General features: G+C 32.6%; 2 protein-coding genes across 10 annotated transcripts in view; both read left to right on the forward strand.

Annotated features, from left to right (window-relative positions):
* Positions 1–23836, forward strand: part of LOC138318963 (zinc finger protein-like 1 homolog) — a 433896-nt gene that overhangs the window by 328517 nt on the left and 81543 nt on the right. The window lies entirely within an intron of this gene.
* Positions 6900–23650, forward strand: LOC138318956 (TNF receptor-associated factor 3-like). Of its 9 annotated transcripts, XM_069261788.1 has the most exons (11): positions 6900–7013; positions 10642–10685; positions 15533–16014; positions 16126–16224; positions 16979–17140; positions 17963–18043; positions 18363–18437; positions 18789–18902; positions 19431–19544; positions 19916–20099; positions 20851–23650. In XM_069261788.1, exons 3-11 carry the CDS (start codon positions 15781–15783, stop codon positions 21423–21425), a joined length of 1638 nt encoding a protein of 545 aa, XP_069117889.1. In that variant the 5' UTR covers positions 6900–7013; positions 10642–10685; positions 15533–15780; the 3' UTR covers positions 21426–23650. The 9 variants fall into 9 exon arrangements, with proteins under 9 accessions (XP_069117889.1, XP_069117895.1, XP_069117893.1 ...); XM_069261794.1 differs by lacking the exon at positions 19431–19544; XM_069261792.1 differs by lacking the exon at positions 18363–18437.

Below are 23836 nucleotides of genomic sequence, written 5' to 3' on the forward strand. Positions count from 1 at the left end.
AAGAAAGAAAAAAAAAACATTAAATTTATCTAGCATTGTTAATTTCATTCTATGATATTACACGCATATATACAAATGTATAGTTTTACAAATGCTTTCCCGTCATTCAGATTGGCCTTATATTGAAATTTATTTTGTGTATTGTTTGAAAAGCATTATGCAATAATTTATCAGCAGTTGAATGCATGCTATTTTGTTTATCGTATGATAATCTTACCATATAGTCCTCGCGGATAGAGGTGACAGAGTCCTGCCCTTCCTGCATCAGATTGTTGGGCAGGAAAAAACAAATAAATCATGAATATTGTTATGACCAAAGATAACAGAAATGAGAAACCAGCAGCTAAATTCAAAACACAATTTAATTATATATACAATATTATACAGAGATGGTTTACAATGTCTAAAGCAATTGGTGGTGGTACAAGAGTAGTACGATGATTTAAAGTGTTACTTATCTGTATGCGAATGTCCTGGTATAATCCTTGATCCTTCCAGGTTTCAAATTAACAATAATCACAAATCCGCAAGGAAATTGAATGTCCACCGATGATTTGTAAAGTTCCAGGCAATATGAATAAATTTACACAAAATGTTGTAATAATCCACAGATAAAGTCACAATAGCTCTCCCAATAGAATCTTATATGGCGCTGTACAATTCTTGATATGTCTTATTACAGGTCTCATTACAGTTCTTATTAAGTTCTTATTACAGTTCTGATTAGCCTTGGGCAGCTGGTGTATATATAGCTAAACCCTAATTCAAGAATATTGGAGAACCTTCTTCTTCTAGAAATATCTAATTAAAAACAGTAAACAAATAAACACACAGAACTTTCTGGAAATACATCATTCTAGATCTCTACTTATAATCAACATGTTTACAAAAATATTTGTTTATACATGATAATATTCTAGAAAGTTCTATAACCTAAATTAATGATATGACCTTTATAGGATGTATTGATAATAAAGCTATAGGAGTTATCTCCCTTATCTAATAACAACATGTATTTAGTGTCATAGATAACAATATTAATACCAGCAAAACTTTAAAATCACACAAAAGGACATGGAGTTAGTTTGATATTTTCAATATTTGTTAAGGACAATAATTATAAGGAATGCAATACAAATATATTGCCTTTTCCTTTGCAGAATACTAAATTTGTTTTGTTTTCATACTACTACTACAACGACTCAAAACATCGCCGTTACATTATAGAGGCATTATTGACATTGCATATTGATTAAGAAAAAAAATCCCTTGAAAACTCGTACATTAAAACATATCTTATTGCGGTCAGCCTTCAAAAATAAAACAAATGTCCCCACACAGGAGGGCTCTCATTCACCACACCACTTACATATATGTATGATAATGACTCATTACATTCATCCCATAAACATGGACATTTATCACACAATCCCCCCCTCCCAAACAAAAATCACTTCCACTGTCATATGATTCAGTCATACTAGAAAAAAATAATAAATATGATATCTGTCGTATTTTTGTCACCGTTAGATACATACATACATACATACAAATCATACATACATACATACATGCATACACACGTACATACATTCATACCACAAAATGTATGTACATATATACATACAAACATAAACAGATGCTTATATCTTTCTCTCACACGTGTGTGGCCCATGAAAAAAAAAAACGAAAAAAAACAGCACAAAATATTGAAGATACATAAATACATTCTGAACAAATTATGATACTGTTTTATACCTACTCACCGCACAGTATGTGAGCAATTAAACGCTAAGCAAATTTGCAGTAGTCCAGAACTGCCCACCAGAGTTGAACTTGATGAAATAAAATTGCATCTTGCAAACAAATGAATAAAAAAATTGAGCATGTGGTTCTGTGACAAGCATAGCATTATCATAAAAGAGTCACCTGCATATACATTATATCAGGTATGTTTTTCTTAAAGATGGAAAAGGTTTGACTTAGGCTTGTAAAGTATTATGGCAAATAATCGGCGAAACATCGGTTTTCGATGTGATCATTTTAAAAACTCATCTTAAGAATTATTCATAGCCAAATGCCAGAATAAAAACAGTAAAATTTTCTTTGCTCATACAGTATCTGTTTTGATTGAGAGAAAAATAAACATACATGTTCTTTCAAAGAATAAATCGTGTCAAAAAACAATAAAAAAAATTATATTTGCCTGATAACAATATTTATAACGAATAACTTGTAAAATGTTTAATGAAAGTAATTTTATGCAAAATCATATCATAGGAAATATTTCTTCACGTGAAACTCATGTGAACATCTTCACGTGAATTTCGCGTTAACCTTGGCAAACAAGTTCATGTCGCGTGAATTTAATATATTTTCTCCACGTGAAACGAGAATTTCACGCGATTTTCACATGGCAGATTTCACGTGAAATATAAGTGACAATGAATACGTGAAATTAACGTGAAAAGACCTTCACGTAACGCACAGGCAATATTTCTACACGTAATTTTCAAATAAAAAAAAAATAAACGCAAAATTCAAATGAAGGGGCCTTCAAGTGAAATTCACGTGACATTCAAGCAAATTCCATGTGGAATTCACGTTAGAGATATTGTCTATGTGTTATATTTTTGAAGTTATTCTGGGGCACCATAGGTCACAGCATTGTACGTAAGTTAGACGTAAACATCAAAATAGGTCACCTGTGACATACGGTTACATATTGTAGCAGAAAAATGTTGTTTTACGCCACTCTGACGTTTGTAACAACGATTTAATTATCTAATGGACTCCTTAAGCAGACAACTTGGAATACGAATAGCGTACAAATTTGCAGCTGACCCTGATTCCTGGTAATTATTAACTTCCATCGCATGCAGAGAGACGTGAAATCGTCAATACGTATGATCCTTAATCTGTCAAACACTAGAGTTTGTCATTTAAAATCTTACTAAGATAATTGTGGTATCCCTTATGTCACTGCAAGTAACGTAAATGAATATGATATAGTCGATTATTTTTGCGGGAAATGTTTTCGAGATTTCAAATGATATTTCTATTGTCGCAAAAAGCTTAATATCTGTTGTTTGAATTTAGATTTTATTCTAATTTTAAATATAAACCACGACTATTTGACGTCCTAAATGACACGCTATACAGTATGTGCAATATATGTCGCTTATGACGTTATGTCACTGTGTTGAAATCATTAAGTCATAAAATTGTTGCAAACAAGCAATGATTCCGCGTCAAAAAAAACCATCTGTGCAAGGCAAGCATGAGCTGAAACAGAAAGTCTACACGTATGGAACAATTTTATGACGTATATAACACAATGACGTCACCACGACAAACATACTACATGGGTATACTAACAAAAATCCATCCATTGCAGCATATTCATATTACTCTGCAGTTAAGAGAACCGATTGTAGGTAAATACAAAAAGTGAACAGAATATCAGACAAACGATTTATTTACCGATCAGAGTATTAGGGATTAAATTGGGACCGCTGTGGCCGAGAAGTTAACATGTCCCGGCATATCATCACAAGCCCCCCACCTCTGGTAAATTTATTTATATCATGTATCAAAACTTTACCTTTATACTGGAGATTCCATATCCGTTAGTGCTTTCGTCCATGTTGAATTGACATTGTAACAATATATGCTCCTGTAATAGAAAAACAAGAACTTTTTGAAAACCTTTTAGTACATTTAAAGAGCTTTACATACAAATAGACTTTTACCAGTTAGGATTCTTTAAATTCGGAAATTCGTAAACATCCCCAAAGATGATTGTCTATATCCATAACAACATATGTAATTCTATATCAAGACAGAATTCAATGTCTGTTTCAAGGAAAAATCGAATACAAATTATCCAATTCGGCATATTGTACCATGATGTCAGGGATTTCACATCGATGTCAGTTGTTATGGATAACAGCATGTCGAAACTTGTAGCCAAATATTAACCTGCTGATTTCCGCTGTTTGGCCTCTTTAAATTCTTCAAATTCATCATTACCTTTCTTCCAAACATTACATACCTAATACAACACTTATAATCCTATATTGATGTATAAATTAATATAAGTTGTAACGGATAAAAGCATTTATTTGCAGTTTACCTAAACCTTAACCGACGCCGACGCCAGGATGATTTTATTTGTTCCTTTGTCTTCGAGAGGCGGGCTAAAATGTTTCAACCTAGCATTACGTTTTAATAACATTTACAACACTAATAAAACTACAACTTTACTATTTTATATGGTGGGACGATATATGATCACAGGATCTAACAAGTTGTATATATATGCAAATACTACCTCCAAGTCTTTCAATAGCATCACCTACTGGCAGCCGTTCTTTTTGTTAGTGCAGTAAATATTTGCATTTTGAATTTCCTTACGGCAAAAAGCGTCCGGATGTACCTAAACAGATACAAAAGGTTGATGTATTTGTTAAAACAGTTTATACATACATACATACATACATTAAAATATATGTATGCATAAACCATTATTGCACGAACTTTAATCCAGTTCGTCTAATAATTCTCTCATAAGACAATATTCCAGCACGTGCTTGTTCCGTCAAAAAGATTCGTGAGAATTGTCTTGTCTAACGGACTTCCTTTTAACTTGACCCTGAACACTATCATAAATGTAATGGACAAAATTAATATGACAGTCTTGGCTATTAAAATCCACAAGATAGATCTAGTTAGATAGCACCAGAATTTTATATCTTGAATCTTCTTACTATTAATAAATGAGATTTAAATATTAGAATGAATGTAAGCTGATCAATATATCGCCATTTGTTTTAAAAGTAATAGAGTGTCCTATGCGTATGTACGGTGAAATGTGACCTCACGATCACAGGTAAGAGTTTATTTCATATCTTACATTATAATATGTATTTCGGCAATACGTTGTCATCATGAGTTTTTTTGTATCTTACAATATAAGATATTTTAGCAAATACATCGTCATCTCCTAAATCACGCACCAAAAAAACTTGTATTGTTGGATACTAACCAAGGATTATCAATAACATTCTGCAATATACCTCATTTCTGCTACTCTTTTCCTTACATTGGTCTGCCTGACAGACTAGCTCGTCCTTTCCATCAAGTATCTTTTCCAGACAGAGTTTACACACACGATGGCCACATGCTAACTGCATGGGATATTCTAAAATCCCATCGCATTCACAGCAAATGATATTGGTTGATCGATCAAGGAATTCAATTGTTTTCCTGTCTGACATCTTGTCTCTGAAGCAATCTGTAAATGCATTCAAAAGTAATCGTTTAAGTTAAGTGATTTCAAAGATATGTTCACATGTAATAGGAAAATATCGATGTTTGATAACCTTTGTACCGATTGTATTTACATTTTTAATAAAAAATGGTTCATAATTTGTTTAGACTCTAAACATTCTATATGTTGCTCTAACGTTCGTACTTACTATCGTCGTCTACACCGGGTAAATGTTGGTTGTATCCAGGTACATGGATATGACACACGTATATAACATTGAATAGTGCCCTGCATTGGTGTAGATGGGATAAGTATATGTTTATTACACAGAGCATAAATATAGAATTGTGTTTCTGATATGACTATTAATGTTTAGTCCATTGCCGTGGTTCTTAATATAGCGCGCTGGATGTCATGACTCACGTAACGTGATGACATGGTAACACTAATCACTCTAGAAACGTAGTGAATATATATATTTGATAGCAAAGGTTATCCTTAAAAATGATCTAGTCTAAAACATAATGTATGAAACGAAATAGAGATTTCCTAAGTTGTTTTATTCCTTACTTTAACCACATATTAAAAATTCCCCTTTAATCTAAGCAGATTATCAATAACGGCGTAGAGTACAATAAATATTATAATTTACCCTCCCTCAGTCTATGGGTCAAATAGAGTAGTAGCTTGGTATATGATTGAAAGTATAATAGAGAGTCGAAAGTCATGTATATAACAATTGGAGTACTGTTCAAAATTAAGAAGATATGACTGTGTGTTTGCTTTTATAAACGTTACTTAACTATTACATAGGGTCTATATATAGTGTTCTATTTACAGACTAGTTCGAACAATGCAGTGGCTCGATATCTAAATATAGTATATCACGACATATAACACGAACAAATCTTCAGGGTTGTTTTATCAATAATTTTACCCAACATGTATGGAATTATGATAGAACAGATTGACATTTTGTGACAGACACGTTACGTGTTCAACTTTCAGATAATCGTTAATTTATAACTTTAAAACTTGTTTACGAGAATAATGTACTGTGTAAGACAGTTTACCCCAAGCTCACTAAAAAGTGTTTATATAGCAATACCAATAATAATACTTGATCATGCCGATTGTTGCAAATAGTGTTGCTACTGAGAAGATTTTTTTTTGAAATCTAAAAATGTAAACACAGAAAGTTTTCAAACAAGTATATCTATCTAAAATATATCAACCAAAAATGTATTTAGTTCTTAATTAAATTATTATGTATCCAACACTCCACCAAATGTCACGAGAATGGTTTCAACGAATGGAAATTGAAATTATCATATGCTTTTCACAAATAAAATACCTATATATAACAAAAAAATCGGAGGAAGCTATTCAATTACTTCATTCCTAACCTTAATCAGTACTGTGTATTTCCTATCAAGCTAAGAATTCGGTTTTACTGACATCGCAAAGTACTACATAAACAGTTTGCACTCAAGAGTTCTGTCGTTTATATGTAAAATAAACAATAGCAACTCATTTACATAAAAATTGTAGCATATGTTGTATGGGAGGAGATACGCATGTTGGCGTATTGGTTATTGGCGCGCGGTGTAATATCTATTCACGCATAACACGATTTGATCGACAGTTGAACGTTGGGCTGATAAAGAAAGTTGGGAATTGTTGGTAATAGTTGCGGCCTCTTTCTAGAATCTAGCTGGTCAGTGGACGTTTCAGAGGAAAGGTAAGAAAGATATAAGATATATAAAGAGTAATTTAATAATAATAAAATGTAAATTTTCAAATTAACATAAGAATACATTTTTAATTATAAGTTCTTTGTCTTTACAACTATCACAGCGTACAATGTATTACCAATCAACTCCAAATGACAAAATAACACATAATTAGAGGTGGTCATATTTGTGGATTTTATAAACGGGTATATATTCGTGCAGTTCATTGACATAATAAATCAGCGTAGTTAATAGACGAATTTCAACACTGTTAAATTAAAGTACTTAATCGATTGCTTTAATAATGTGCAAAAGTGTTAATATATATCCATTTAGGTCAATTAAGTATTAATTAAAACATCGTATTGCGCAAGGACACAGTAATTATTTGTGTTAATAGTTACAGATAACGGTATAAATTATATAGAATTATGACGTTGAGGAAAATAATAAACATAGGTAATTATATTTTAATTAAACTTTAGAATGCATCAAAATGTTAAAAGGGCATGTTTCATAACCGTCGTACCTAATTTCTGTTAATGAATGTTTTGTTAAACTAGCTAGGAAAGACAGAGATGATATAATAACGTTAAAAGTATTTTTCTTTAAAATGCCCGTTTAGAGTAACATTTAGAATGTCGTTTGTAGAAAAATGAGCATAGGTTGAACAAAACCGATTTCAATATGCAATGCTACAGTGTATTTTAAATAGTCTTAATACCTATGCGGGTTTTGGTATTTATGAATTACCATCACTGGAGGGGATCCAGCAGATGTGGAAGAGTACCTTTATTTGAGAGTCGAACATTAAACAACATGAGTATTTACTGGTTAAGTTTTTTTTAACATATATTGAAATCTATGATTTTGTTATTGTGTTTTCATCTATAGCCGCCATTGCATGACAATATCAAAATTATTCGGTGTGTATATTTTCGGAAAGTCGAATCCGGTCAACCAAGCGATCCTAGTACATGCTATGAACTCTAGTGAATATAATGACATGGTTATCTAGTGACATAAATATGTATTGAACCTTTTGGACATACTAAACTGTAAACATGTTTTGTGTATCTTGCCAAACTTTACAAACAACACAACAATCTACGAGTCGACAATAATGTCTAATGTTAATACAAATGGATATACACTTTTAAACAATTAAGTTATGTTCACCTAGGAAGTGATATAATTGCATACAAAAAATCACTAGTTTAAACAAGGTCTTAAACCTAAATTACACCGAAGATTTCATAGGCGACACGCTGATTGGCTAACCATAGCAGTCATGCTGAGGTGACCTCTAACGGAAAGTTGTTAATTTTTGCATTGCAGAACATCGCAGTGGATTGAAATTATAAGTCTAATTTTAATCATAATTTTAATCATACTATCAAACAGATACAAAGTCGGATCCCCGTAAGGTTCACAGTTCGCTATACATGATTTGGCAAAATCAATGGGTCGTTCGAACTTAAAGGAACTTAAAAGGAAATGTTGTAATATCGGTGACATTGAGGACGAATTTAATCTAATACTTAAACGTGATAAATTTCTAGAATTAATCTTTTAGAGCTTATGGATTCAGAAAAAGAAAAAGAACTCACAAAGTTATCAAAATATCGTATTTTCTGTAACAGGGACAGAAACTTGATGAATAACAACGATTCGCTCCACATTATATGCTAGGTGATAAGTGGATTGGTGAAATATTCTCCGCATTACACACACTGGCCACAGTAGAAATTTGTTGACATGTTATAGGGATATCTGCAACTCAAACAGTCATTATATCTAGGTTCTAACCGATATTAACACACCTTTATATGCACTCGTAGTTTTAATTGTAGGTAATTGAATGTTGATGGTATGTCTGCAATTATTAACTTTTTAATCACTATCTGCAAATTTCCACTGCTCACTTTCGTCATTTATACATTTCTTAAATATATATAAAGTGTGATTATTTTTTCAACACATACATACCTGTTTTGCTCTCTTCATAGCCAGTTACCTATTGCCGATAGTTTATAAATAGTGTTCTATTCATAGACACATTTAATGATTGCATTGGCTTTTAATATATGAAATAGCTCCGATATCGTCATCCATTGTGTAAAGCAGACGTAAAGTTTAAAATTCCAATAATAGCCAGTATCCAACAGTAAATATTCAAATATTTAATGATAAATATATACAGTATGAATTCGAAGTATTGAGAACAGTAAAAGACAACGAAAATCCAACGTTTGATTTCACATTACTCTGGTGGAAAACCCCAAAAATAACTATTGTAAAATAAATGCATAGAAACGTACGAAAATCTGAGAGTAATGTCGTTTTACACTGAAGGATAATTAATATATACAATGTATGTATTATAATTTTAACATTAACCTATTTAATCAATGGGTGTCATGTTGGTGAAAGGCCTGGTCCATACAATATTGTATATACATGTATAGGTGGCTGCTAAATGCACTCGTCGTGCACAATGAACACGTATCAATCCAAACGTTTGTAGAATAACACTGATTTCAATATGAATTCACCTTCTTTGCTAGTTTTGAATGTCTGAAATAATCCAGAGTTTAAGAGTCATTTAACTATTTTCTCTTTGCATGTATGATATCTCACCTGTCAGTAAGTGGATAGTCAATGTATCGAATACAGCTCATATTAAAATAAATTTATTTTGCAGATATTTTTAAAGGTGTTTCGCTCCACATCACGAATTGTATTCAAAGAACACTTTTACTCATGTTTTAACAACATTTTGATTTTTTTTAATCCACGAAAGGTTCTTAAGCTAGTTTATGCTCCACCGCTGACAAATGGATTTTTTCACTATTAAAAACAGGAGCAGACGATTTAGTATTTTTCTTCAGTTACAAAAGTTACTTACTTTTCACCATTACCACCATTGAAAAGTTTGAGCTCCTAATTTTACTTTAAGTTAAAAATATGAAAAATAATTAATTGCATCCCGAAAAAAATCCGTACCACTATATCCTATATGAAATGAACTACTGAATGCGCATGTACCAAAGGCAAAATAAATTATTTTATATTATTTTTTGTGTTAACTAGACTATTATATACATGATTAAACACCAATTATTGTTCAAATGATGAATATCATTTTTGGTCTGTCGGCGGTGGAGCATCTTTAAGCTAGTTTATGTTACAAGTGATTAAGTATCATTATAACTACATGTTAAATCCATTTCGAATCAATATCCATGTAACTCTGATATGGAAAATGTAATTTACGTACATTCATTACGTCATAAAAAAGCAAAGCACGATTTATCTGTGTAAAAATAAGTACAGTCCAACAGTTAATTAGTAGTACGTAATGTTATTATTACTGAGTGTTAGCATTAGATGTATCCTCCAGCTTTGTTTGGTTAGTGTTCTTGTAAACATATGATCATTAATGTCTTCACTTTATCGCCGTTGTATTACCAATAAAGTTTCAAATCCGAATGCCTCTGTAAAAATTAAAGGAATGTGTATACAACCAAAACGAAAATACCCCAAACCTGATCCCAGTCGGATATGACGTAATTTTATAGTTATTCAGTAATTTAGTATCCACCCATGTTCAAACTACACTTTTAACTTCGGCAGGTGTTACTGGGAGAGTTGGAGTAAGCTACTTGTGTCGGTATTAGGTAAGATGTCTTCATAATAACAAATAAATCAATGTTTCAATATGTCTATACTAGATGTGATAGTTCACTAAGGAATAACATATTACAATGCCATCTTATTGTACCCTTTCCGTTGTTAAAATATATTTAATAATGCATATCACAATGTTTATTTACTAAATAGGAGTGGTGAATGATTTACCTTACTGTATAGAAGCAATGGGTATCGAAGATTTTAAAATCGAAGTCTTCATTGTTGTGTTTAATAATTTTGACACGAGTGTGTTGTGTAAAGTAGAAAATAATCTATACAGGGTTTTTTTTAGATTCAAAATGCGAAATTTTGTTTAACAAGCCAATTTTCTTCATTTTCGCATTTCCAATATTAATTCGAAACTAAAAATCGTATCTGTGACAATCGTCCCTGTGCTGATAAACATGTTTTAGTGACCCACTGTTTTAAACGACCTCCTGTCTTGTGTGACTCCATGTTGTCCCCCGACGTTATTTAATATAGAAGTAACCTGAATTAAGTGACTCTCTATCAGACCGTACTTTTTGTGACATAAATACCAAAACTGCTGCTCTGAAGCAAGGCGAAAGGTGAATGGCTTGATTATATACTAGAAAAAGATATTTACCCAAGTACAAATTTATAATTAGGAATTTAAAAAAATTGCAAATTTATAATTAGGAATTTAAAAAAATTTGCCGATTTAATAATGTGTGTGTCATCTGAACGTAAATTAAATGTAAGATAGGAGCGAAATTTGCACAAGGAATACGTTGTTCGGCAACAGTAAGGGATAGGAATCATTAACTACTCCAGGGTAATCCTCGTTATTTGTTTTATCAATGACATTCACCATACAAATATAGAGGTCAACAATATCAAAAGAAAATGAGACGTTTTTAAAGAAGTACAGAAAATTTCGTTTCGTAACAGAAAACTAAATATTACTCAAAGCTGTCATCCACATTCATTCCTCGACATAATGACATTTCTCCGCCAATAATAATAAATACAGTATACATGTACACAGCAAACTCTTCCAACGTATGTATTTGCTATACCTTCGGGTATAACAAGCATTCTCATTAGTTTAAGATTTACTTTATCAACGTATAAGTAACAACTGGCTTATTAAATTAATTACTTATTAAATTACATTTTTAAATTATTATACAAATTATTTGTTACGTCGCTTCCGATTGACTGAGATAACGGCGGCGTAGTGATTTCATACAAAAGAAGAGCTCCAAATTGAATTCAGAATGTTGAATAGATTTCGTAAGTAAATCGAATTAGGATCTATAAGGATTAACTTGATAAGATTTGTATGTTATGGAGATATAACACAAAAATATTATTGTACTCGCATCACACACCGCTTCACGGTTTATTTAGAGTACACTCAGATCGTTGTGTTAAATCTCCATAACATTAAAAATATATCTAAGTTTTCCTTCTCATTTAACATAAACATAAAGTCGAAAATGTCTTAAAAATATCTTCATTTGATTTATCCATGTGTTTAACCCAAGATATACTGTTTTTTTGCATAATAAACACGACCTACAGTAACACATGCGGACGAAATCATGATACAGTACATTTCTTTCCAACTTTCAAGGTTCCAAGAATAGAAAAATACAAAGAAAAGAAAACAAAACAAAAAATGTACTCTTCAAAAGTCAATAAACGGAATTAATTGACAAAGGCTACTATTTAAACAAATTATAAACAAAGCTTACCTTAAAAATGTCTAATGTTTGTGATGTGTATAAATGTATATGGGAAATAACGAAATATATATATATATAATATTACATATTATTGAGATATGTGTTGGTAATTACGTATAAATATTATTATTTCCCAACTATCGGCTGTTGCCCGAGGTGATCTACAGCGAAGCCATGCACGAGCGGCCGTGGTTGACCAGGTGGTTCACATTTCGTTTATTTATATTAAATAGTGTTATGGACAGATTTTTCGTGTATACAGAAATATGATACATTGAAATCAATTATTATTCATAACTTTTTCACAACATCGCAAGCTGCTTCAACACTAAATCTAAACAAATATATTTAGCAATAAACAATTGTAAATGAAATGTCTGTAACCTCTGAAACAATAAGGAACTATTTTGAATCAGAATTTGCAAGTATGAAAGTGTATACTTTTGTCAACGTATCGATTGTGTAGCAGGGATTGTACGTATCTGTTATTGTTTTTATTAGTCGCCATACCGTGTTTGTACTTTGAGGACCCGGATGTAAACTTTCTGTGACGTCACGCCATCTTTTCTGAAATCTCCTATTGTGAACACACACCTATACATTTTATTGTATCTGGTAATCCCAGGTAAATTCTAAATATAGGTCTATTCCGTGGCGTTGTGTTGGTCCTAATAATAGATGATCGTTAACTATCGTAGACAGAAGATTCACGCAATGACATATAGTCATTCACAGTAACATCTTTCTAATTTTTCTGTTTGTTAGTAAGAGTAGAATATTTGGTGATAAAAACGAAAAGAAAATTGAATGACCTCTGGCTTATTTTAAATAGATTGTAATCACTTAATACATACTTCCGTGTTGCTGGATGTCGCAGGGTCAGACGTGGATAATCAGGAGGTAAGGTAAAGCTCAAATCTAAGTAACATGATAATCTATATAGTGTATATTTCATATGAGATTATGAATATCACGTGAACAAATTACGACTACGGTGAAACCTTAATATAGGATCTTAAGAGATTTTTGAAACAAGCCTTAATTTAAGTTTTATTTTCGTGAGCATTGGTGAGTAAAAAATGCTAACTTTGAGACGAGCTTCAATAAAATCTCATAAGAACCGAACACAAATTTAAGATACTTTTTATCACATAACTACAACAACCTACATCTTGAAGAATCTCACGTCAAAATGCGTTGCGAAAAGCCAGCGGTGGTCGCCATTTTGTCCTGCCGTCCTCGAAATTCTGACGTCAAGTCATTTTTCCTGACGTCTCTGTATTGTTTCTGTCATGACGTCACAATGAATTTACAACCAATGAAAATTATTCCAGGTCATATTACACTAGCGACATATGCAAAAATATTACACGGGCGAAATCACTGGATATCAGGTGGATTATGTGATAAATAAAACTAGATGTACAATTATACGTTAAGTGAGTAGTTTCCACGATAAAGTAATGGTTCGTCAAAATAGCACTGTGTATATATTTTTGAAATAAGTTATACTAATCCAATCACTGATGATTATATGATTTCATGATAACATTATACGCAATTCCAGTTTCATCGCGTATAGATTATTCCAGCGTAGTTTGGAACGACATATACAATCACACGCAACGATGTTTATGTCAAGCCACTGGATCAAAATTCGATTCTGTCCTTATATACATGACCATTTTATTTTAGACATCGTAATGCCGTCGTAATCAGCTCATCGGAAACGTTTCAAATGCTGACGTTATTTTTACGTTAATTGATTGATAAATAAATTTATATAAGCCAATCAAAATGTTCGTTATAATCAGGATTTAGTTATAGGATCATTCCATTATTATTGTTTCACCTCTAGATGTTTTCATGTTTCAGGAAAGCGCATTGACAAAATACGAAACAAAAGTTTAACTATGTTTTTGAAACAGAACTGGATCTATGGGATCACGATTTCTCGTGTACGAATTCGAGTCATGTCATTTGAATTATTCTCTCCCATTGAACTTAAACTTATGAAAAGTATCCTACACAGGGTAAAAGTCCTAGATGTACAAATTCGTCTTGTATCTAATGTGTCTCATTTTACCTCAGAAAGCGGCAATGATAAGTTTAATGTACTCGTTCAAATCTTATTGCGCTCCGTGAAGGTTATAGAAAAAAGAATTAATAAATCGAACAGTCGTTTTATATTTACATCTCATTACCGAAACATTTAGTATCAAATAACAAAATAAAATATCTAATGGAGTAATTACGTCGATAATGTGAAACCAAAAACATACATCAACAGCAAAATGTTCTAAACATATCGACTGCAAACATTCATAATTACTATCAAAACTAATAAAATAAACGTGATGCTGTTTTGCTTCGTTTGTTCTGATATTTATCTTACCTTGATGGAAAATAGGTAAATCTTATGATATTTATTTGAATAAATCACTAACACCTGCTGCGGTGGTCGATATCAATCGATTGCAGAACATACTTAAAAACGCTTTTGGCTGTTTTATTTCTTACAATTTCGATAAAATCGATAAAATAACCATGACTCAGACTCCATGTTACCTGTCACTCAGCTGGAAACGGAAAGTAAATGGGGCGTTTACGTCATGAGTGTGCAAGGATCAATCTGATTTGCCAAAGGGAAGGCTCGTGCTTGTTTTGTTTCTAACTCTCGATTCATCTCGTGTTAAAACAAACTCTTATGGTCTAAATCTCCAGTAAATTCATAAAAACGTCATCCTTATCCCTAAATGACGTATTTTGACGACCGAATAAGCAATGACGTTGACAAAGAGTTGGGTCTCTGATACAGTTTGAGTCTACATGTTAAGAAATTACACCGAAATGTCTAGATAAATACGTATGATTTCAAAGGAATAGAATAAAACTGATAAAACTGAATATACATGTACATTTATTTGTATAGAAAAACAGCATCTCAATCTCTTTTTGTTTATGTTGATGCCAAGTTATAAATCAAGCATGTCAATATCTTATCATTTGGCGTATTCAAGTATCGCAAATAAATTGCCTATACTGTGGACAAAATATTTCGGAATATTTTTCCATATTTATTCTAAATTCTAAATTCAACTGTGTATTTTTCATTTTTCCAGCTGTTTTCCAACGTTCAAGGTTTGGACCGTCCATATATCCAATACGGCGGTAATAATCAAACAAGTTTTGGAATTCTATATGCACCCTCATTGGGTTGTATTCAAGGAGTACCAAAATCCGAATAAACGGTGGTTACAGTTTCTAGGATTACGTACAGCAATAGGATTACTCTGTTGTGCTCAAGCGTGGGGACTTACGAATAAGTAAGGATCATCGTCATACCTATCATAACTACAAAAGGCGTACTATGTCCTCTTTATTACGTCATTCCAAGTTTATCACCCCGGATCCAAGCGTGACGAACCCACAGTTCGTAAAGAACACAGACGAGTTCGAAAACTGCACAGCTTGTAATCGGATGCTTTGGAATGCTTTCATGTTACCGTGTGGTCATCGTGTTTGTCCAAATGGCTTAGACCGTGTGCGTCAGAACGGACGGTGTATGGTGGAGGACTGCGGAACAGAATACAGCGATGAGGAGGTAATATGCATTCAATGTGCATTATTCTGTATGCCAATTAAGTTGAAAAAAACTATACTGATATAAGTAATATCGTGACCATAATAAATTCTTTACTACATATTCTTTCAGGTTCGTCCAGACATTTTTAAAAGGAAAGAACTCGCGAACCTTGAAGTAAAGTGTGGGAATCCGGATTGCCACGAAATAGTTTGTTGGGGTAACCTAGAGGTTGGTTTCACTGACATATTGATCTTAAATGGAATAAAGTCAAAAGTCATTGTTCGAGAAACAAAGTGGTTTATCTATTTATTATATACGTATGTAACTACCACGGTACGTGTATATAGAGAATACATGGTTAGTATCTTACAATACAAGTTTTATTTTGGTGCGAGGCTTTGCCAAGTCATATCGGCTTTCCTTGTCGAGCTCTAAATTACAACTGGTATTGCAAGATACTAACCGTGTATTTTGTTTATCCTATAACCATTATGACATTCAAAACGAGAGTAAATTGTCAGTTATGTGTGGAGGAAACAATTCATTCAATAAACCGAATGAGAGTGTACTCTCGCAAACAATGCCAGTAATTCTATTAAGTGTGTAATATCACTGAAACAACGTGAAAATACTCAAAAACACATACATTTTCCATGAGCCAAGCAAATCGTTAAAATGACATAATTCCAGTGAATGCGGTGTCACCTTTTAGCAGTACCGAATGACGTTTCATTCAATGGAAGGTTTAAGTTCTGGGTCAACTTAGCCGACTTCCATCAGATGTGGAACAAATTCACGTGATCGTATTGACGGATAAAGCATTTCGTACTGACGGATAAAGCACAAGTTTATCCGGCAGTAGTTATCTGTCAGTATGTGGGGCAATTGCAGGATAAAAGATTATACATGCATTGACTATTCAAATAAGAACACTACAAAAATGAATTATTCATATATGTATGTTGTTTCTGATTAATCAAAGAACCACCAATCATCCTGTGAATATAGAATAGCGTCCTGTGAGCAATGCCGTAAGTCCATTAGAGCGAGTCTCCTGCAGAAGCATTTGGACGAAGAGTGTGAGCAGAGAATGTGCCCTTGTCCAAAGCAATGTGGAACATCGACAGAAGCTATCAATATGCAGGTAGGCATCAATTTTATCAATGAATTATACCTGATGATATTCGTCATTTCTTGATATAAATATATATCTGTCATATATGTTAAGGGCATATAACAGCCAGTGTATTTTTGGTTTTTATATATGTCAGTGACTGGCCTATTATATTTTCATTATAGTAATTATACAGCTAGGTAATATCTTAACCGTGGTCCACAGAAAATAAGGGAATCAACTAGTTAGTATGTGATCAGCGTCTCAGTTAATTTGTATTAAATAACAAAAAACTTTTCCATTGCATGATGAAGATGTTTATGAACTATTTGATTCATCAAACTGCCGTTAACTTTCCTTATTTGAAACGCCTCAATATCGTTTTAAATTAATTTCTATTAATATAAGCAAAGTCAACGAAACATTCCATTTTTTAAAACTATACAATGGCATGACATGGTAAGTTTCCTTGTTTATTATACTTTTCACATCTGCTTGACCGAGATATAAAGTCGTTATATAGCGCATGTATAATTTAATTTGATTCGTAGTTTTTTTCATGACGGAACTGACTGATTGTACATTATCGTAATTACAGTTAGCCGATAAGTAAGCATCATAATGAAAAACATCATGCATTGCTTCAATCAAGAATTATTCTATTTTTATTTACTTTTTTAGTTTTTGATGTGATTGCCATTGGTGTTGTGGAATATGATTTGTTATCCAGTATACATTAAGATAACATTAAACACGTTTCATACATGATAAGTTGAATTATAAATCAATCAACCATGTGATTTTTTTTTTATTTCTTTAGCATTATAACATACACATTCATAATTCATATAGAATCATCTGGCGCATGAGTGCTCTAATGCTATTCTAGACTGTCCGAACCAATGTGGAATAACTTCGATGTCTAGAGAAGAGGTAATAAATATAACGAGGTCATATAAAAATCTAGATTATTTTATTAATCATATCCTTAATCCTTATACAAAACTCCAAAGAAGCCAACTTCTGTAATTATCATTGTGCGTCTTATTGATCATTTGCAGTCATTTATTTTGTGTTACATGCATGTTAAGGTCCCAAATCTGACTTAAGTCTAATGTTTTCATATACATGTACATTACATAAGATAAAACCTTAAGGTTGAATTTTGGTTTCGAAAAATCAAAGCCAGGAATGTTAGGCTTTACAAAATAAGAAATTCCTCGTTTTGAAATTGCTCTTACAATATTTACAGTTACACAATCATAACAACGAATGTCCACTTCGAAAACAGTCGTGTCGCTTTAAAAGTATGGGATGTCGCTTTGAGGTATAGAAAAAACAGTTAAATGAACTGAATCGCTATGATATCTATGATGGCATGTTATGATTGTTTTACACAAAATGTATGCAAAATATTTCAAAAGTGTAATATATTTATGTTTTACCAGGTCATTTATCCTTAAGCTTATTATAATTAAAATTTTCTATCGTTTTAATACTATTGGATGCCGCATTGCGGTACATTTTGTTTAGATATAAAGTTTAAAAGAAGTTAATTAAATTAATAATGCCATAAACTGTATGCTGGTAATGAATACATGACTCACAAAAAAGAAGTTTCAAAGTGTAGTTATCCATGTCTGCTTACCATTATCAAGCTGTGTATGACCATTAACAGGGTCGAGGACACGAGGTTGAGCAACACACTCAGGAGGGACTACTCTACCATGTAGAACTCCTCCTCACCACTCATGCCGATACAGGCAATGAAGAAGAGATCGACAAACTAAAGGTAAAATGTGATACTCATCGTGTAACTGATAACTTAAAGCAAAGTTTTAGTTATCAATGGATTACTTTTTTCTGTCGTGAATATGATTTTAAGAAAATGGTGTTAAATCGGAATTTAAGCCAACTAAATGGCCTAGCTGGCAATACATGTGATTTACCTCATAACTATATACTAGAAGTCTAGTATCACAAATAACGATTCTGATATTACAAAATATACCAGATCATATTTTACAAATATCTGTACAGGTATCAAAAACGTATCATATAGCACCACATTAGATTACTGTAAACCAGTCGGTATATGTAACAACTTGATTTCGCGTGATCATACTTAAGGTCATCTAAAACTTGCCATCTAGAACCCTGAGGTTTACTTTACCTGTAATTGAAACATTTAAACGCGTAATTAAATTGGTTTATAGTATCTTTTTATTGCTATAACACTTTCATCATAAAAACAAGTAATTCATCTCGAAATACGATGAGTTTAATCAAATTGAAACACCATTTTTATCAATGTATACAGGAAACAATACAAAAAATGCTAAAAGAATCTGAGAATATTCCAAAACTCCAGGATGAAAATAGCAGGCTGAGGAAGGAGAACCAGACAAACAAGAAAGCAATACAAGATATGAAGGTTGTCATACTCATACTAAAGCTTACTCATGTATTTGACATGTTTATCATCATCTTTTTGAATAAGAAAAGTACTCGATCCTTGATGAAAGCTATGAGTCCTGTCTCCAGGCCGAAACACACAATTCAATAAAATGGCATTACCACTTTTCACCTTTACTTAGGTAACGCAATTATAGTAATATAATATTTACAATGCAGAGTCTCTTTATAGAAAATACAATCGCGATATCAAATATAATTTTCATCGTGTACACGATTCAATAAATACATATTCAAGTTCAAAGTAATTATACAATATTGCGGCGGCTATACCATTAAGACAACCATGTCCTCGTGCCATTAACTCGTCGTCGTTATTCTTTGATACAGAAGGTGCTTGTCTCCCAGGGAGAAAAGGTGATCAACGTTGAAAGGCAACTGGACAGTAGAGTCAGTAACGATAGTGTCGAAACTATCAAACGGGACGTCACTGTAGTTAGTCAAACAGTACAGGCAGCCAAACAAAGAATAGAAACACTGGAGAGAACTATTGGCACCGCCGGACAGACTGGAGGTTAATTCTTATACTTTTTGTTGTGAATGTGATGTAAACAAACATTTGTTTTGGAAATAAGCAATGGATCGATAAATGAACATTAACGTTTACTAATTGAATGAGTATGAGATATAAGATGAGATATTGTCCCAATTGCATGTAAGTTGATGTGATACCACAAACCAATGTTTGGGTTGATAATTACGTAACCTTTGGTCACCGTTATTAAAAATCTATCAATATGGGGAGGAACTAGATATTTTCATATTTTTCAGTAATACTGAAATTGCAATTGTTACATTAGTACAAATTGAATTTATAAGTACAATTATTAATTGATAGAATGTCATTTTACATGTAGTGTTTGTTTAAAAATCGTTGAAATGATATAAACAGAAAACGTAAAAGTGAAAGTAAGTTAAGGTTTTCGGCAATACTGAGATTTTAGTTGTTACGTTTGTACAAATTAAATTGATAGACCAACACTCGTATATGTTATGTTTTTTAAAAATCACCGTTTGATAATCTGATGTACATTCGATGTGCACAGGATTGTTCCCTACATTCAAACAAATAGAAATGACACTGCGCATTATAAATACCTGGTCTGGATATATCTCATATTTCAGCACGTCACGTTTATTTCACTATATTGGATGTTCCGTGAATCCGTATCTAGCCTACATCATAATCCGTTTGGTATTTTCTTTAGATCGGACATCAAGGAATTGTTTTGATATGTAGTGGTTTCTATTTTATTTCAATTTAGGCACAAATGTACAAGTTGTCGAACGCGTTGAGAAGCACGTTGGGCTTTTAGATGTCAGAATGTGTGAGATGGACCTCCGACTACAACTTCTCGAAACTATCAACCAAGAGGGCGTTCTGATGTGGAAGATACGAGATTACAGTCGACGGAAAACGGAGGCAGTTAACGGTAAAACGCTGTCCTTGTACAGTCAACCGTTTTACACCAGTCAGTACGGCTACAAACTCTGTGGGCGGGTATATCTGAATGGGGACGGAACAGGGAAAGGCACATACCTTTCCTTCTTTGTAGTTGTCATGAAGGGTGACTTTGATGCCCTGCTACAATGGCCCTTTACACTACCTGTCACTCTTATGCTTTTGGATCAAAACGGAACGGGTAATCATGTACGTACGACGTTCACGCCTAACCCGGCGAGTAACAGTTTCCGCAGACCTACGACTGACTTGAACGTAGCGTGCGGCGTACCATGCTTTCTCCAGCACACCAAACTGGAAACTGATACATATGTAAAAGACGACACCATATTCTTACGGGCAGTTGTTGACTGTTCTAAGGAAAACCCTATGTTTTAAGATATCAAATTTTCATTAATTAAAAGGGTAATCAAATATGTTAACAAAAATTGACATCTAAACGCTAATGATTAGATTTATGAATAAAATAAAAAAATAAATAAAAAGAACAATATCAGTGATATTCTTACAGTATTTAATAAATAATTGCGGTCTCACCCTTCAATAATTTTGATGTCAATCTTGTATATTAAGATCAATTTTGCTTTTTTTATCAGGCCCGGCGGCAGGTTGTTGTTACTAACGAATCTCATTACCCACGATATTATTTACATACATCCCTAACTGTTTTAAATGCGACATACAAAAAGCGAATACATAGCAAAAACACCAAGGCAAACTGTAATCAAATGAAGCATATAAAAGACACATTTTAAAAGCGAAAATTGACAAAACGCAATTACTTAGTAATATGAAATACATTGTTTAAATATAAAGTGTAAGATCTACTGAAACATAGCGAAGGAGGTCCCATATAATATGTTTAGGCAGGTGAAAATGAACAAGTTCAGACTCTTTTCCTCTCTTTAAAATCACAATAGAGAAAGTAATGTTTTTTCAATACTTAAAAGTTAACTAAAATCGGACCGAGGACCCTTTCTATTGAATTTTCAACATTAGCGAGATCCACCTTCTATCAAGGAACACAACGTTATGAAAACAAAGGTTTTCTATTTGGTATTAAAAACAACATACCATCGAAGAACAACAACATTTTTACAACAATGATGCAATTTTATAACAACTCTTGCAAAAGGGCAAGCTACTGAGTGTAGAATAACAATTTTACTTAAATAATGGTTCAAGATGACACAAAAAACGTACATGTTGCTTTTTATTACACCATCCGGTTTGTTCAATTTTCTTCGTTATAGTAGTCTGTACAATACAATGATACACAATACTAAATAGATGAATTGATAAATCATTTCAAATATTTCAAAAATACATTTATAGTTATAGTAGTCTGTACAATACAATAATGCGCAATATTTAGTAAATGCCTTATTCAATGATTTAGCAGTCTGTCTCTGATACTATTCATGTACAAGATGTATTTAGCCATACTGTGGATTTCATTTTCGCTACATAATGCTCTAAACAAAGCATGTTCGTTCCACACAGAGACATTCATCCAAGGAAAAAAATTCTGCCTAACGTCAGTATATTTGGGGCACTGTACAAAAAAATGCAGTTCATCTTCCAACACTCTTGCACCATTTTTTTACACAAAATGAGCATATTTCATCAGCTCTGTCCAAACCATCTTCCAGTTTCCATGGCTAAATTGTGGTTACAACATCTTAATCTGGCAAAGCTGACCTTAGCTTCCTATCCGTCAGTATTAACAGTTATTTCTCAGGATCTAACAATGACTTAATTTTACGATAGGTTACAAGCTTACTGTTTTCGCTTAGATCTGAAATCCATGTCCATAGGGCGCAGTCCCGCAATCTTCATTTCAGTTTGTTCATATTTTACTCAATTTTCATTATTTTAACCCACAATCATTAAATGGTTAATTATTCAAATTATTTTCCCTTCATGGTTTATTATCCGTCCGTAATTCCGCTCGAGCCCATGTAAACATGTGTTGTTGCTGTTGTTATTAAGGTGAATTAGTACGTATAAACCTACCTATATTATAAGCATTGAGTTTGGTACCTTCTAATAGGGTAGTTTCTTAATTATGATGTAGGCACAAAGGTATTCCGTTTCCATCCTTGAGTGAAAGTATGAAAGTAGACCGATAGTGTAAAGACTGTGGATCTAGATCCCAAGAAACCAGAATGTATGGTCCAATATATCAATGAAGAAGTGTCTGTAGTTCTTCTTCTGGATAAAGTAATTAAATTGTTTTATTCTAATTTGGTGAAACACAATATCATTAACGTGGTCTAGCCAACGGGTGGAATACAGGTTGAGGTCTTATCGGCAAAAACTGTTATTAAAATCCTTCTGTTGTGTATGTGAGTGTGTGAGTGAAATTATTAGTATAATAATTATCACTTTGCGCAACCATATGGGAAAGTTGAATAACCATTTGTATGGACTCTCCAAGGGCTTGAATGACCTTCGACACTTGATAATGATTGAATCCTAACATTTGATACTAACGTGAAATAGAAAACTTAATGTTAATGCTTAAATAACAACTTATTGTCGTTACAATTATATATAAGTACACCATTGTCACAGTTACAAAATAAAGGAATATGGCATGATGTTGAGTTTATTATTTTTATTCAAGGGACACTAATAAACACTCAAGAGTCTCATGTGATTAAATTCCTATCATAAGTTAGATTAGAATATCATATTATAGAATATAAATACACAGGTTATCACGAACAGGATGATGTAATATCAAAAATAGAGTACTTAAATTAAGAACGGCAACCTGGATGATT

The sequence above is a fragment of the Argopecten irradians genome, chromosome 3, assembly GCF_041381155.1.
Source record: "Argopecten irradians isolate NY chromosome 3, Ai_NY, whole genome shotgun sequence".
Classification (NCBI taxonomy): Eukaryota; Metazoa; Mollusca; class Bivalvia; order Pectinida; family Pectinidae; genus Argopecten; species Argopecten irradians.

What these genes read in the sequence shown, in the direction of transcription:
- LOC138318956 (XM_069261788.1), top strand. Translation starts at nt 15,781, where the DNA reads ATGTCCTCTTTATTACGTCATTCCAAGTTTATCACCCCGGATCCAAGC. An exon ending in CAGAATACAGCGATGAGGAG is followed by an intron (nt 16,015 to 16,125) that starts GTAATATGCATT and finishes ATATTCTTTCAG; the next exon opens with GTTCGTCCAGACATTTTTAA. An exon ending in AAGAGATCGACAAACTAAAG is followed by an intron (nt 18,903 to 19,430) that starts GTAAAATGTGAT and finishes CAATGTATACAG; the next exon opens with GAAACAATACAAAAAATGCT.